General features: G+C 34.6%; 2 protein-coding genes across 2 annotated transcripts; one reads left to right on the top strand and one right to left on the bottom strand.

The window, feature by feature from the left end:
* Positions 1 to 616: 616 nt before the first annotated feature.
* On the top strand, positions 617 to 3,362 carry LOC134240534 (sterile alpha motif domain-containing protein 15-like). The gene is given in 4 exon segments (XM_062722632.1): positions 617 to 744; positions 1,008 to 1,106; positions 1,854 to 1,941; positions 3,111 to 3,362. Coding segments are annotated over 4 exon segments (444 nt in total). The 5' UTR covers positions 617 to 624; the 3' UTR covers positions 3,248 to 3,362.
* A 4,485-nt stretch (positions 3,363 to 7,847) lies between these two features.
* Positions 7,848 to 15,616, bottom strand: LOC134240517 (translation initiation factor eIF-2B subunit gamma-like). The gene is made up of 10 exons (XM_062722618.1): positions 15,436 to 15,616; positions 15,151 to 15,306; positions 14,731 to 14,885; positions 10,128 to 10,293; positions 9,152 to 9,257; positions 8,960 to 9,049; positions 8,729 to 8,853; positions 8,451 to 8,641; positions 8,246 to 8,329; positions 7,848 to 8,000 (listed from the first exon to the last, which is right to left on the bottom strand). The coding sequence occupies exons 2-10, from the start codon at positions 15,296 to 15,298 to the stop codon at positions 7,848 to 7,850; spliced, it is 1,218 nt and encodes a 405-aa protein (XP_062578602.1). The 5' UTR covers positions 15,299 to 15,306; positions 15,436 to 15,616.
* Positions 15,617 to 17,552: the final 1,936 nt, after the last annotated feature.

The raw sequence follows: 17,552 nt of genomic DNA, 5'->3' as shown, positions 1-17,552 counted from the left end.
ACAACACGGATGTTTGTTTAATTTTGTATACGGATATTTTTAAATTAATTAATTTATAAATACCTTTTTTCATTTCAAAAGGCATTATTGTACGAGATGAAAATACTTTCCATTAGAAGTATCTCTTTAAACATTGATTAAATTATCCACGAAAGTGAGTTGAAAAACAGTATACCCATAAAATAATTATTTTAAAAATGAAGAAAAAATACCTTTCTTGATCGGCGGTTTGATATATTAAAGCTTCAGTCTTTTTTCCAATCATATTTTCATGCAAGGGTTAAATAGAGGGAATGATATTGCATGTTCTCATAAGTGACTTTGCAAATTACATACCAAAGTTTATATTTTAGAAGAACAAACTTTTGTCGCACAAAAATGTATCAAAATTGTTGGTAAGGAATGGCCGTAAAGTACAGTGTAGTTTATTTCTTACATGTTTTAAAAAGAGATAACAAACGTAAATAGACTTGAACATTATCAAATCCCACAAATCTTATCAGCACAGCGCCTGTATTTCTCAGTTGCATGAACAAGTCATCGGGATCGGGATGTAAAAACGGAAGCAAGTGCTCCAAGAACGATAACTACCATTATTCCTTAGAAACGTAAACAGTAATCCTAATGTCGACGATGGAGAGTGCGATAGAAGATTTAAAGGACGACAATGTTCCGCCCTGTTTATACTGGTCTGTGGAGAAAGTGGCAGAGTGGATCGAGAAAATAGGATTCCCTAATTACACAGTATGGCTAAAAATGATTTAGTAAAGCTTTACACCGATAAAGTTAACGTAAGGAAAAGTAGGATTGTCAAATATTAGTTATTGTGATCGTTTTGGTTGGGTTATACTCATATAAGCAAGACTTGTCACTAAAGTTACATACGGTGGAATCTATCTTTTTTTTTACCCAAATTTTGCTTTTATTTTTAAAGTATGTCAATGTGATACAGGAGTGCTGTTATATATGTTTTTCAGATTAATTTTAATCTGGTCATTGCTTTCAAGTCTTGCATCACCACAAATCTTATTGATGGAGGAAACGAATAACCCTGAGAGGCCTCACAACTACCCAATATTGGAATCACAGACTTTCAACATATTAAGGTAAATAACACATCCTTATGCTACTCAAGGATTAAGATTTAAGAGTTTATTTTCTATATCACTTAATATGCACTTCATTTCAGGCAGGTTTATTTTGTCAGTTGTGTTTTCTTTGTTAGTCTAAATATACACTCATTAAAATGAAAAAAATGCTGAAATTAGCATTTATTCGAGGGTGTACCTCACTTCATACTTGATTTTATTCAAAACATCTATATTTTTAAAATCTTACTGGAGTCAGCTTAGACCACGCTTCATAAATAATTGACTCTCTTTCTTAATCAGCTGATTTGCACTTTCCACATAAATCATGAAGTAAACACGGAAGTGTGGAGGCATTGCAAAATTGCAAAGAAAATCTAGAGAGAAAAAATTTGGCATGGTCTCCAATCTCTCTAAACTTTCCATTCAATTCTGGAATACAATGTACTTCTAAACTTTACATAGATAGAGAAATCCTCACTTCCATTGCTATCAGTGTGAGTGGTTTATGTTGAGGACACTTTGTTTACTGCATAGACAATAGACCTTCTTTGATCAGAAAACCCTCACTGGAGCTTTTCGCTCAGGTGCATCAAGAAATAAATATTCACAAACTTTCAATGGCACATTACTGTTTTGAATCTTTTCCAAACTCAGGTGCCAACCAATATAAATCCTTATGTTTTCTGGCACTTAGACAGTAACATACTTTTAATGAAATAGGTGTGTATAGTTTCATTACTTCCAGTGGTGCTTATTTTTCAGACCATTACTAAAGCTGTCCGAGAACTTCTATTTATAGAAGATCCAGACTGGAAAAGAAGCATATCCCTTCCTCCCCGTGAAGACCTAGGTATGTTAGGCCATAGACTTCTGTATCTAAACTATGCACAATTTAATTCTCTTTTAATGATCAAAATATACAGTAAAATTTGTCTAATCCGGACTCTGAGTACTCCGGATTTTTGTCCATTCCGTCTATAAATTTTAGTCCCATGCACTTCTTTAACAAATTCATTAGAAAAAATTCTGTGTAGTCTGGATACTGTCTATTCTGTATTCCGAACGGCCATACTGGTCCCAACTGCTCATAATTAACGGTAATCATTCCCTCTAATCCGGCCACACCTGAGTTACTTCAAAGCAATTAACACCTTTCGTGGTGATAATCTGTGTTTACATTAGCTAGCATGATTAGTGCCATGGGACGAACTCAGTGAAATGCGGCGGTGACACGGCCCAGTTGAAAAAAAAAAAACATTATATGATTGAATTACAATTTTAAAAAACAGCTTTGTTTTAACTCCTTTAACACATTATAACATATACACAAAAAATATATGAACGCGATTTACAAAACATAATATAAATCGCGATCGAAGATCGAACGCATTTCAAAATGGCGCCATAACACTGTGGGGGAAGACGTAATTTTTTTTCATAGACTTAAAAGATCAATCTAATAATTAGCAAATCGTTAATAATTGTGCATCAATGTTTTTACACAGAATGAGCTCTTTGACAAGCGAAACCCAGTCCGCTTGATATATAGTAGGCCTATACTATGCGTGCCTGTATATTTTGATTTGGGTAACATTTTACTTCTACATTCAAACTTCGTGAACAAACAAGGAAATACAGTGAGTCACGTGAGACTTTTTTAATTTCTAGACTCCAAAATATTGATTGATTTCATCATTTAATTAAAGTTTATATTATGTATATGATGTACTTGTAAATAAACAATGAAATTTTCAAAATTAATATTTTTCTGCATTTTTCCTGCACTCCGGATTCTGTCTAAACCGGCCAAATTTTATGGAACCGGCGGTAGCCGGTTTGGACAAATTATACTGTATTTCACAGTTTCAGTGAAGTTAAAAACTTGATTTTAGTTTAAAGAATTTTGCAGATATCCTCTAAACCTCATTTCCTTTGATCATCAGTAGCTTACTTCTATAGAAGTACAAAATCTTTTCTATTCTTAGGAGGATTATTTTTTTAAAAATTGTAATATTTCAGGAATGTATCTTGAGAGAAAAAGTCATAATGGAAAAAACCTTGATGGGCTGACATACAAGTCATTTTTACTGAATTTAAAAGACTCAAAATGGCAACCACCACTGGCCAATCACTGTTTAATTCTCCCTCGCTCATAACACTTCATGTGAAGATTCCACGACAAGAACGGAATGTATCTGAGGTGTACTCAGCTCTGTAGTTCTACTGATGTGATCAAAAATATCTACTGCTGATAAACATGTATATACAAGTATTAAGAGTAATTTAAATTCCAAAATTATTTAACTTTTTTCATCATCTAGAACACGACAAAAATAAAACACAAGTAAAATTGAATCAAAGCATCAAATCGGCCACAAGCAAAATTTCAAAAAGTAGTGTCTACTTTCACAATGTATTCAAAAGGCATCCATGCAAGGAAAACACAAGGTACTCAAAGCTGAAATAGTGATCATTTTTATTATACGCTGTCTTCAATGCAAAATAAATAGATAAATTTTTAAAAATTAAATAAAGAGATATTTTGGTGCCTTTACTCATCAAACGGATTTATCGATAAAGTCAATGATATATGATAAAAATGTATTGTCATCAAACCAGCCTTTTATTAAAGCCGACTAAGTTTTGAGGTTTTAGACTATACCGCAAAAAGTGCAAAAAGTTAAACACAACAGTGTGCTTACTCCCTATAGATCAGGGGACATTCGATGTAACCAAAATGAAAACATTTGAGGTATAAATAAGGAAGATCCTTGCTCAAGTTACACCAAGATTAGAAAAAAATTGTGAAAGAGAGTCTAGGTGAAATGGTGCTAAATTTTGAAAATAATATTTAAAACTAATGCGTCCCTTCGAAGAAGGGAGACAGGGCATATTGCTTTGTTGCTGTCTGTCGGTCCACCATCAGTTTCCATTCCTTTTCTTCGCAGAGGTTGCACATACTGAAATGAAATTTGATATACAAGTACAGATTTATCATAAGAATATATAGAGCAAGTTTTGTTTTGGTTACGATCGAGCCATTTTGGAAAGAGTTACCTAACGCCCTTGGACTTAGAATAATTTTATTTATTTGCAGTTTCCGTTCTTTTTCCTTACAGAAATTGTGCTTATTGAAATAAAATTTGGTATTAAGATTTATCTAGAGAATATATAGTTCAAGTTCAGGTTTGGGTACGGTCCAGCCATTTTGGATAGAGTTATGCCCCTTGGACTTAAAAAAATTCAAATATTTGTGGGAGTGGGGCATGAGTGTTTTACAAACATCCCTTGTTTTATAAGTTGCCTTGTGTTAAAAATATTTTTAAAGGATAGAAAGGGAAAATTGAATTAAAGAGTAAAATATAATTCACATAAAGAAATTGAAAAAAAAGAATGGAGGAAGATGATCCCATTTCTGAAATTTCGTCAAACATTTAGTTTGTTCAGAAAATCATGTATGTAATCATAAACGAAAGAAAATGTAGAGTTTTACAAACACTTTTTTGATCCCTCTTCAGTTCTACATGGATTTCACTGATTTCATACATTTTATTTATGAGGTTACCACTTTGCAACATTTTGTAAAAGAAGCCCATGGTGATAGTCTTTTTTCAAATTCGTTTATAATACAAATTCCGTTTTTCCGCTCATGACAAAAAGCGCTGCATTTCATTCCGGAAATCTGCAAAGCATTTCCGACATTTTTAAATTTCATTTTCAACATTTATTTTTTTTTCATGTTCCGGATTTTTGCAAGGTACCTCTCCGGCAATGTAATATGTTAACCAAGTAGGTAGAAAATCAAATTTTCAAAGAATTATTTCAAACCATATTTTTCAAATTATTAATTAAAACATAAATTTAAAATGTTGTCTATATACATATGTACATGTAGCACTAAGTCTAGTTAAAATAATTCATTGAGCATGCATCTTTTCATCCTCATTCATGTTCACTTCATTGAATGCCAATGACTGAACCAAACTTTTGTCCAAGACATTTTTATATCCTATAATTTATTCTTATAAAATTTAATTTTTCATAAGTTACTGTAAACGTATTACATTTGGCGGTCTATTTTTTAGCGCTTTTGGCGGAAAGATACTTCCGCTAATTCAAGTACATCGCTAAATATCTTCAACATTGATACATGAATAAGAATTTCAAGGAATGCGCTAAATCAAATCGACGCTAACTTCTTAAAAAATCACTTTCCGCTAAATATCGTACACGCCAAATATAATACATTTACAGTAATTCTTCAATACTGCTTCCATTACCGAAAAGCACTACCTTAAAAATGTTGGAGATAAAAACTTTAAAATATCGGAAATGAAAACTAAAAAATGTCGGAAATGAAACTAAATTTGAAAATTTCAAAAAAATTCCAGAAATGAAATGCAACAACAAAAAGCACGGCGGGTGTGACCAGTCGGCAGAGGATGCTCACTCTTCCATGGCACCTGATCCCACCTTTGGTATTTTTGAGGTCCAAATTTGTTTTGTTTCTGATTTGTATTGTTTAAACATTAAAGGGACTTTTGCACTTGAATACTAGTACTGTACTCGTTACATGTATTTCTGTATATTCCAACATTCAAAACAAAGTAGAACGATTGAGAGTCATTTGAAATTCCCGGAAAAAAAATAGCCGTAAGAGTTGTTTTCACAGCCTTTTATTCAATATACATCAGAAGAAAGTTGGTTTCTGCTGCAACTATAAACATGATGTATTACTCATCGTTAAATGTTGACGGACGTTTCTAAATCCACAGAAATTCAAGTTATATTCGGATCACTAACAAGTGACAAGTTTTATTTTTTCCGTCCAGGATTTTTATGAATAGGAGGCCAGGCGATTGGGGTATGGGGGAAGACTGCAAGGTTTTGCACATTAGCAACAGCGCTACATGCATGTCCACATTGTTAAGAATGACAGGAAATTTAAAATCATCACCGTAAGGCAAAAAATCAGTACTTAGTATTTAAGAATATTTTATTGACAAAATAAAATTTTGATGAAATATTTACAAACATGAAATTATATGTACATAATATATATTAACAAATGAAATAACATTGGGGGAAAAAATAAATATTATTTTAAATTAGTTTTATCCTAGAATAGATGATAGATGATATCTAGAGGGAATGAGCACGTGATCAATGAGATGTACGACTCCATTAGTAGCGCTGATGTCCGCCTGGATAACATGGGCGTTTCTATTCACCGTTACAGCTTCACCTGAAATAGTAATTATTTTGTTCAATATCTGATGTTAGTTTCTGTTATGTTTTTGTTTTTTTAAATATGTGATTTATTAAACATTTCCTACTATATGTTTATGTATTTAACTAATATTTAATTAACAGATAATGCTATAAATGTTAAAAAAGTATTAAAATACTTAACGAATTAATTAGCACTTCTAACTAGCTGAACAGGTATAATCAATGAAGCTTTATTAAATCAAACACAACCAAAGGTGATAATTACAAGTACCTAAATATAGTATTTGAATTTTGAGGCCTTACGCTACCAAAAATGAATGATGGTAAATATATCAGTCTATATTTATGTTTGGCTTTATTTCTCTTTGTGTCTACAATAAATCATACTGATCTTGTATCATGTTTACCAAGTCCATTTTACCAGAATGAAAAGGGAAAATAATAAGTAGAAAAATATAGTTTGTATCGTAATTTAACTGGAAGTCTCACTATACATGTATTAATGTCTTTTTTTGTATCTTTCTTTAAAACCTGATGATTTCTTTTAATATTTTTCTCTGGTTCTCTTTGATTGATTTTACAATTGCCTTGTGAAGAAGTTTTCTATTAAAACAATAATTTAACATGTCTATCAGTTACCATTTAATAATTAAAAAAAAATTGTAGGATACAGGATTTTAATTTTAAGATTCTAACATTATTAATTAAAAAAAAAAATCTCAGTGATATTTATTTGTTTGAGATTAAAAAATAAGAGACTAATATACAAAATGTAATTGAAATGTAATTGAAAAGAAATTGGTCATTACTGACATTTTTTTAAAGTAATGCATTACATTACAATTACTTGTAATTGAAAGGAGGATCCATTACACATTACATCCCATTACTTTGAAAAAATGTAATGATTACAATGCATTACCATTACACATTACCATTACCCCAGGTCTGCTCTGCAGACAATCTTTGTCAGAGTCACACTGTTTTATAGGTAAACAATACAACTAGTAAGAGCTTTTATTATTATAATCAGTTTCTCCAACTGATTCAATATTCTTACTTTTAACAGAAGAAGTACCATCCTGCTAACTTGTATTCAAAACAGGCTTATTTTATGAAAAAAAAAATTGTCTAGTTATTATTCTTTGCTTCAAGACTGTAATAATGGTATGATGCTTCAAGCAATACTAATTTTCATAAATTCCATAATGAATTTATGAGCAAACACCCTTCAGAATTAAGAATGTGTTCAAAAATTTTATTTTAAAAAATTCATAATGAGTTTTTCTCTAATTATTTTTCAGTCCCTGAAGAAAAATATCAAATATCCTCTGGCAGAAATTGTTCTCATTTAATGAAAAGTGTATGTCATTGACCATTTATCAATACTTCATTGCCAATACAGACAAGCGTAGCAAACCTTTTTTCATCGCCCATCTCGCAAATATATACATGTACTGATTACAAAAAAATCTATGATCATTGGTATAATTAGCATGCTTTTGTTAGCATTCTTCAATCAACTCACCCCTCCTCAATGACAACATTATCCAGTATTGTGGAATTAGCGATTCGGACACGGTCCCCGATCTTACAATGTCGCCCAATCACAGAACGTTTTATAGAAACCTTCTCTCCAATTTGTGTACCCTCAGCAACCAAGCAGTCCGATCCTACCTGTAAAACAAGTAAACAGAGTACTCAAAGGAAGTCTGTACCAGAATATAATAATATATAATAAGTATATATATAATAAGTAATTTTATGTGGGTTTCTGATTATTCATTAGCTCTGAAATAAGCTTATCATCTTGAAGGCAAAAAGATAAAATTTGGCTTAAACAGTTAATGACATTTGCCTTTCTTTTCCCACTGTCCTGTTAGGGTAAAGTGCTGTATCTGAATACCTAAATTTTGACCTACTTGAGATTTTTCTGCCATGTTCACAGAGGCATGTAGATGTGGGACCTCTTTCTCAATCCCAGTGTGTGTGAAGATCTTTTGAATCTGAAGAAAACATGACAAGTTAGGTAACAAGATAAGTAATGCTACAGAGTCAGATCCAGTGGATTAGGTAACAAGATAAGTAATGCTACCGAGTCAGATCCAGTGGATAATTATGACACACCTGACGATTAGCTTCACTGTATGATGATATGGTATTCACTCGCAAACATAACCCTCCATCTTGAATGTAACCATAACAACGGATTTTGTCTCCATGGTAACAGTCTGCCATGTCTCCATGGTGATCATTCCAAGATGACATATCTCTAATATCAGCGGCATACTCCTCCTCAGAAGAAAACTTCAATATGTCTGCCAAAATCAATTTTAATAAATGCTTTTTTTTGACATTACAAATTAATTTTTTTCTAAATTACTATTGATAATAATGATGCTTACTCATTTTCTGGGTGTCTGAAATGACAGACTGGTTGGCCTGAGGTAATTTGTCCTTGACCTTTGCCTTAGTGAACTGTTTTCTGACTAGGTGGGGAATTAATTCTGTCCTTATGTAGGCTAATGACCTAAAGGCAAAAAGAAAATATGATCTCTTCATATTCAAATTGGTCTCCTCTGATACTGTAGGTCTAAGCATCTAATAAAAACAGAGATATATCCATTACAGCTTACTCATTTTCTGCTAGGTAATCAACGACCCATTTCTTCATTAAATAGAGGTGACAGTCTGTTAGTCCAGACTTAATACACATGTAAGGATGTCTGTCAAGAAAAAAAATATTCTAAATATTAATACCCTGCACAAATATCAGTACCTTTACATTTTACTTAACTTTTATACAAAATAGGACCTAGCTTGCTTACTTCTTTAAAACAGACTTTTTGACACTAATGGTTTCATCAACATCTGCCTCTGACTGTGTGAATAGTATCCTTTCACCCTTTTCATCAAATCCAAAAAAGTCCTTTTCTAGGAAAAAAAACACCACACACACAAAAGTTGATAAAAATCAATAATTTAAATGATATTACGATGTTACGACTTTTCTAAAAAAGTTTCGTTTAAAGTATATTTGGCTCGCTTGGGTATCCATTTTTGATGCCATTCTTCATAAAATCTCGTTAGAGATCGCGTGATTTGACTCGGAAGCATACAAACGCTTTTTTTGTACCGATGTGTACATAGATTTCAAGCACGTATTAGACAACGACAAGTGATTACCAGTGATTACATTGGTTACGATAAATTTCGTCAATATTATTGCCATGAAAAAGGAGATACAGCATTTTAGAATTGTATGAAAACGTTTGACATCTTCTGTTAAAGCACATGAGCTCATAATTTTATCAATAAAGTCAATAGAAATCATTCGATTGACCAAGCCATGAGGAACATCTCTACCTTTCGTTTTCGATCATCACGGGAAAGCCAATTCATTTAATGAAAGATAGGAACTAGTTTTATACCTAGATTAAATCATGTCATCATTTGTTTTGTTCGACAACTGAATGAACATTCAGAATTATTGCTTCTAGACTATATCAGCAAAGATCACTATTCAAAAGGCTAAGTAAAGCAGCCAATCAAAGCAAAATGATGAGCATGAATTTGAACAATCTATGTCAAACTTAGGTGTTTCTGTCTTCTTCTTTGCCGTTGATATTTAAGATTAATTATTGTAGTTTTCATTTAAGGCTATACATGTATATTCTATGAAATATATCTTCATAAATCCAAGCATGAAATAAAGCGTGCACAATGCTACCACTTTTGAGGTCTGAATCTCCCTATTTTTTTTATCACAATAGGTTAACATGTATGTCCCAAAACTTCTCTCACCCAGCTGTTTCTTAGATTTGGCTCCTGGGGCCACTGCCTCGTAGTACTGAGATGGGAGCGGGGATAGAAGCATGGTCAGTGATGCATCATGGGTACGGTGGAGATTGGCAATGTTGTGGAGAGAGATGTCGGTAATTAGGTCACAGCTGATAATTAAGAGGTCTGTCTAAAAATAGCAACAGTTGACTTAAGTTAAAAATAGAATCAGTAAACTGAGCAAAACCTCTTAGTAGAACTCTGAATTTTTTTTAAAGGTACATTCAAATTCAGGATTTCAGGAAAAAATTGCTATTAAAAGCATAACTCTTACTATATGCAATCAATATTTATACTGTAGAAATGGAAATATTGTGTGGGTACACCACATCAGTAATTCCAAGAACAGTAACAAAATAACTAATCCTTTCTGTATGAAAATACTTTGTTATACTGGAATCACAAATTACACCCATTAATCAAATTATTTGCTTTAAATATTTGTGTTAACACTGCACACATACATACTTGCAGTGTTACTTTCACACCAGTTCGACAGTCTATCCATTCAATAACATTGTAATTTTATTTACAAAATAATAACTAGATGCTGTCATGAGACAGTAATACCCGCACTAAGGTGTTTGCCTCTAAATACACAATCCTACGGGAGGCTTACCAAGGAAAAAGTCAAGATAATTCTATATAATTCAGGCACGTAGCATCGTTTTTGAAAGTGGGGGGGGGGGGGGGGGGGGGGGGGGCAACCTGAGAAAATTTTTTTTACTAACCTAAAAAAAATTAACAAGGAAAAAAAATGAAATGGGGGGGGGGGGGTGGGGGTGGGGGGGTGGTGGCCACTTTTTTTTCAAGGCAAAATTACTTTAACTTACAATTTTTCCAATATTTCCTTGCAATGTATATACTGTGGTTAAAAGTGGGGGGAGGGGGCAACCATCTTTTTAATGGACATTTTCTTATAGTACAGGTAATGTTGGGAAAAAAAAGGGGGGGCAGCCCCCCCCCCCCCCCCCCCCCCCCCCCCCCCCCCCCCCCGCCCCCCCCCCCCCCCCCCCCCCCCCCCCCCCCCCCCCCCCCCCCCCCCCCCCCCCCCCCCCCCGTTCGTTGGGTATGAAATTCAATTCAATTCAATTTCTTTATTGATTCACCAAACATGTTGGCATACAACCATGTTACATATAAAAGACAAGTAATAAAATACATACATGCAAGTGAAGTCAACTATGCAGAGTATCCCTGTGACCTATAACTCAGAACCTCTTATATTTATTTTACATGCTTAATTCATTATATACCAGTTTGAATTCTATTAATAATGTAAATTAGATTTTGATAAATGTTTTGCTCATATTAGGACCTTTTTAAATTTACTAATCCCCCCCCCCCTCTCAACACCACAATCACACAGTACATACTTTTGGGAATAGGCTAGATGGAACAGTTTTGTTAAAACAGTGTTTGTTATGAATTAATTTAAAATTTGTTCTTGACATGTAAATTCTACATCACATCACGTTGCGTCACCCATTATCATATTTTTAGATTAAACTCCATTCGGTACACCTCGGCCGATTCCCACTTCATCTGATAAGGTGACGGAATCGACGGCACGGAGGTTTTCTGAATGGAATATCATTATAACATGCTGCAGAATGGTGTGCTTTGGATTAATTCATTTTGTGTTATAATTGGATTTATATTTCATGAAGTTTACAGGACCTATGGAGGTCGGTAAGTACAAGTTTAAGTATAGTGGGGGTAAAATAAACCCAAACGATTAGGTTAAAGTTCAAAAAGGGTCAAAGATCATCGCATGCCACACTAGACGAATTTCATATTGTGAAGTTATCTCCCCTTGTCGATGTGACATTCAGTTACTGCCAATACTGGTGCGGATCCAGAATTTTTTTTCTGGATTAGGGAGGGGGGTTCACATCTCAGTCAAAATATTCATGCCTAGAATTTCCTGACAAGCAGGAGAAAAAAATCATACACTGAAAACAAATAAACAAAAAAAACCCAATGTTTTCTTAGTTAGGGGGAGGATGTCCAAAATCATTTTTTATTTGCTTCAGTATATAGTCTTGTTTAAATAACAAAGGAAATTCCGGGGGGGGGGGGGGGGGGGGGGGGGGGGGGGGTCCCTACCCACTCCCTATCCCTGAAATAACAATCTATTTTGTGATTCCAATTAAATAGTATATTTTTTTCCATTTGACTAATTATGTACATATTTTGTTTCTTGTGTTTATATTATGTCTGTATATTTGTCTGCAGAAATTATAACCTTGCCCATAAGTTTTAAGTGGGATGGGCTATACAGTTGGCTTCCACATTTTATAGGTTTATTTCTTGTGACAATTAAGACCTTTTATTTGGGTACCATTAATTTTTACCTCTGATCACTTGACCTAGAATACACATTTTTACAAGAAAAATACCCAACTTTAAACTTGGCCTAAATTTTGATCAGTAGGTGCTAGGGCTTTCATGCTTAACATGTGTATTCATTGTGAACTGTCAACAGGTATAAATATGTTTGACCTTGACCGTAGAGTTTGAACCACTTAAAAAATTAACCTTGGCAATTAACTTTTGAAGAGGAAGTACTATAGGGATTACTTATTTCACATGTGCATTCCTTGTGACAAGACTTTTTTCTGATACCAACAATTGAACCTTTTGACCTTGACCTTTGAGTTTGACATATATTTGAGAAACTTCAACCTTCGCCATAGGCTACCAGACAGGGACATCAGTGTTTCACAAACACATCTTGTCTTCATTATTATTTGGTGGTGTCTCCATATGACGGAAAAATTCCAATGAGATATGTATTCACAACAAACAAACAAATTACTAAAGAAAATATAAAACATGAATATGTTGGTCATGCATATCTCTGCATGAAAAAAAACCCAGCTTTTCAAGTACTGCAACCATATTGTAACCCTTTCAAAACACTCATTTGAGCTTTTCTGGTTTCCTTGTCATATATCGTCTGTTGTGACATGTTGTCCATCTGTTTGTCTGAAAACTTTTTACATTTTTAACTTTTCTAGAACCACTGTCCAATTTTACCCATGCAATTCATATAGAAATATGTACATTTGTATGTCAGACTGTTCTTCTGTCTGAATAAAATTAACCTTGGTTATCACGGTCATATCTACTGAATGAGAAGAGACAAGGCATTCATATTAAACTTATGTACTAGTATTTACCTGTGAGAATGGCATGGTTTTTTTTTTTTTTTTACATATGACCTAGAAGTTTGACCTACTTGCAAAAAAATTAAATTGTTATAAATTTATCATTTTGAAAGAGAAAAGTTAGGGCATTCATATTATAATGCATGTATATTATTACCTGTGATAAGATCTTTCCAAATGAATCATGACTTTTACTCTGTGACCTTGACCTTGAAGCCTAACCTACTTTTCAAAAATGTTGCATTTGCTTATAACTTTTGATTGAGATGAGATATGACTCTCACATTTGACATTTGTACATTAATCACTCATAAAAATTCAAGATGTTTCCCAGCTTGCAATGTTTTTTTACTCTTTAACGTTAATGTTTTACATAATTTTCAAGATATTTAACTCTCCTAAAAGATGATTAGGCTTCTGAGTAACATTAAGGAGGACTTCAGGAAAGACAGGACTTTTTGCACAAAAAATGTAATTTTCCACCCCCATTTGACCTCCCAGGGCAATATCAAAATTCCAAAACCTTGCTGCACATCTACATGACACTACCAACCATCTCCCTAAAGATGATTAGGCTACTGTGTAAAATGTAAGAGAATTTCAGGGAAGACGGGGCTTTTTGCATAAAACCGTCATTTTTTTACCCCTATTTGACCCCCCGGGGCAAAATCAAAATTCCGAAACCTTACTGCACATCTACATGAAACCACCAACCATCTCCCAAAAGATGATTAGCCTACTGTGTAAAATGTAAGAGGAGTTCAGGGAAGACGGGGCTTTTTGCATAAAAAACATCATTTTTCGACCCCCATTTGACCCCCCGGGCAATATCAAAATTCCGAAACCTTACTGCACATCTACATGACACCACCAACCATCTCCCAAAAGATGATTAGCCTACTGTGTAAAATGTAAGAGGAGTTCAGGGAAGACGGGGCTTTTTGCATAAAAAACGTCATTTTTCGACCCCCATTTGACCCCCCGGGGCAAAATCAAAATTCCGAAACCTTACTGCACATCTACATGACACCACCAACCATCGCCCAAAAGATGATTAGCCTACTGTGTAAAATGTAAGAGGAGTTCAGGGAAGACGAGGCTTTTTGCATAAAAAACGTCATTTTTCGACCCCCATTTGACCCCCCAAGGCAAAATCAAAATTCCGAAACCTTACTGCACATCTACATGACACCACCAACCATCTCCCAAAAGATGATTAGCCTACTGTGTAAAATGTAAGAGGAGTTTAGGGAAGAAAAGTGTGACAGACGGACGGACGGACGGACGGACGGACATGAGTAACAACAATATACCCGAACTTTCTTTAGAAAGTGCGGGTATAATTATGCCATTATATAAAATTATAAATATCTTGATATGTAAGCAGTTTATACCTTGACTTTGTGTCTGATGTCTCTGAGAACATCTGCGGTTCCGACGTCATGACTTGACACGGCGACATAGTCCAGGTGGAGTTTCACTGAGCAGCACTCAGTTAACATCCTCTGTATCTCTGGCTGGTCGTCAGAGTCCACCACAATAATTGCCTCTGTATCAGAATTTCATGATTAAAAAGGATCGATGATATAGGACAGAAAAGGCACTAATTTATTTCATAACAAACTTTATAGAATCCTTTTTAGGAAAAAATAATCAAAAAGCCAATATTATATTAAAAGCAAAAGTATTGCTCAACTTAATTAAAGACATACAAGGAAATAATTTTATGCTTTAATAAAATTAAACCTTGAAGTCAAAATATTAAATTTTGCTATATCAAATGTTAAGCAGTGCTTCTCATCTACGTCATCAACCTTCAAATCCAGCCCTCTCCAGTATGTTTATTGGGTACCAAACCATTGGTCGATTTCCAACCAGCAAGGCGGCTTTAGGACATTTAGACGTGAGGTCTGACATTCTACTGCCCGGGCCAGCAGCCATGATAATCGGCTGAAACTCCATCACTAAAACTAAAGTAAAATAAATTTATCAGCCAAGAAATTGGAGAGGAGTTAGCATATAAATTATACAAAGACTAGATAGACCTTCAAGTTCATACAGACATATGTTCCAAACTTGCTATGCAATAAAATAATTACCTTATTCACGAGTCTGTCATTAACAAGCGTTAAAGAGATTCTAGAGTGGATGTTAAATGAGCGTATTTAAAGATAAAAACGCAAGAATTGTCCCAAACTTTTGATTTTTCCGACTTTCACGTTTTTCATTCTGTTTATGATGAAATTTGGGCGTGTTCAGTTATGGGTAGATCGTTCTTTGGATTATTCGCAAAGATATAAGAAAACAAGATTTTTAACCAAGGTGTACTAAGAGTTTTAAAATGATTAAAGGTCATTTGGAAGAGAGACCAAATCAATTTATTTTATAAAAATATCTATTCCATTTTATTAAAATTTACTAAGTTATAAAAGGGAAGGGGGGTTTTAAGGGGGACTCACGCATATTATGATTCGAACATTCCCCAGAGACCTATAACGTTATAAAACATCGCAAAACTAACAAGAGAATATCAAAAACATGTAGATCAAAGTCGAAAATATATTTTTTTTTCGTTCTGGTAAAGAACAAATATGTAAATGAGACAAAGAAGTACCAGTGAAACATATATAAACTGTAGTAGTTTACTGAGATAAAGACCTTAAAAATAGACTGACAAAGCAAGAAGGAATTAAAATCAACTTGTGGTACTACATGTACATGCCGCCTTACAAAAAGTAATGTAGGCGGTGGAAACTAAACTTAGGGCTAGAGTGAGGGCCAAACTCGGGGCTTGGTGCGGGGCTTAGGATTGAGCTTAAGGTGTGTGGTCACGGTGAATGTTAGCCCCTTACTACAGGGATACTAAATCTTACAGAACAAGATGTGTTTGTGAAACACTGATGCCCCCGTATGGCAATATAGCGAAGGTTTAGCTTTCTCAAATGCAGATCAAATACCTGGTATGTTAGTACCTAAAGTCACTGTAAGGCCTTTTCACAAGAAATACAAATGTGAAATATCTAGCAAATTATTGGAACATATCATCTGTCGACACATACTGAAACACCTAGAAAAAAACAAAATTTTAACAACGCTTAATCATGGCTCTCCTGTGAGACACAACTTCTAACAACAATGAACGACCTGCTGATAAATTATGACAAAGGAAAACAAACAGATATGGCAATTTTGGACTTCTCTAAAGCTTTTGACACTGTTCCACATCAGAAACTACTCCATAAACTCAGTCAGTACGGCATAAGAGGAAGTACACTATCATGGCTAACATCATTCCTTACAAGAAGGACAATGCGAACAGTAGTAGAGGGCGAGAAATCAGAGGCGGTGCCAGTGGAGTCCGGGGTGCCGCAAGGCACAGTCCTCGGGCCGCTGCTCTTTTTATGCCACATTAACGACCTCCCAGACTCCGTAACATCACAAGTCCGGCTGTTCGCAGATGATTGCCTCTTATACCGACAAATCAACAACTATGGAGATCAGGAAAAACTACAGGAAGACCTTCACAACTTGCAAAAGTGGGCCAATGACTGGGGTATGCGTTTCAACGCCAAAAAATGCTACATCATGAGCATACGCCAAAAAACCAGCAAATTCTATATACTGGACAATCACGTGCTGGAAGAGGTTGAAAATAACCCCTATCTTGGACTCCAAATTTCGTCAGACTGAAAGTGGTCAACTCACATCAACAAGATCACTAAAAAAGCTCATTCAACATTAGGATTTCTCCGACGAAATTTATCACACTGTACCGAGAACTGCAGGAAAACAGCCTACGTCTCCATGGTGCGATCAACACTTGAATATGGATCAATAGTCTGGGACCCATTTCAAAAACAGGACATAGATAAGCTCGAACGTGTCCAACGCAAAGCCATCCGTTTCATAAAACGAGCTACCACAACAGGGAAGAGGGCTTCATCACCACCAAGGCCAAGGAACTGGACTTACAACCGCTCCAGCATAGAAGGACCAGCTTGCGACTCATTATGCTCTATAAGGTGGTTGAGGGGTTGGTGCCAGGGCTACCAACTCACAATTTCATTCAAAAAGCTAAGCCTAGACGCCAAATCAAATTAAAAACATTCGATAATTGTGAAAATACAAACATTCTTTCATCTCAAGTCAAAAATAACAGCAAGTGTCTCGAAACAACATCTACGAAAACTAACCAATACCGCTCATCATTCTTTGT

The sequence above is a fragment of the Saccostrea cucullata genome, unplaced genomic scaffold (assembly GCF_032062105.1).
Source record: "Saccostrea cucullata isolate Sc308-1 unplaced genomic scaffold, CSIRO_AGI_Scuc_v1 ctg175, whole genome shotgun sequence".
Classification (NCBI taxonomy): domain Eukaryota; kingdom Metazoa; phylum Mollusca; class Bivalvia; order Ostreida; family Ostreidae; genus Saccostrea; species Saccostrea cuccullata.
The sequence above is the reverse complement of the archived record's forward strand: the minus strand, read 5'-3'. Positions and strand labels throughout refer to the sequence as shown.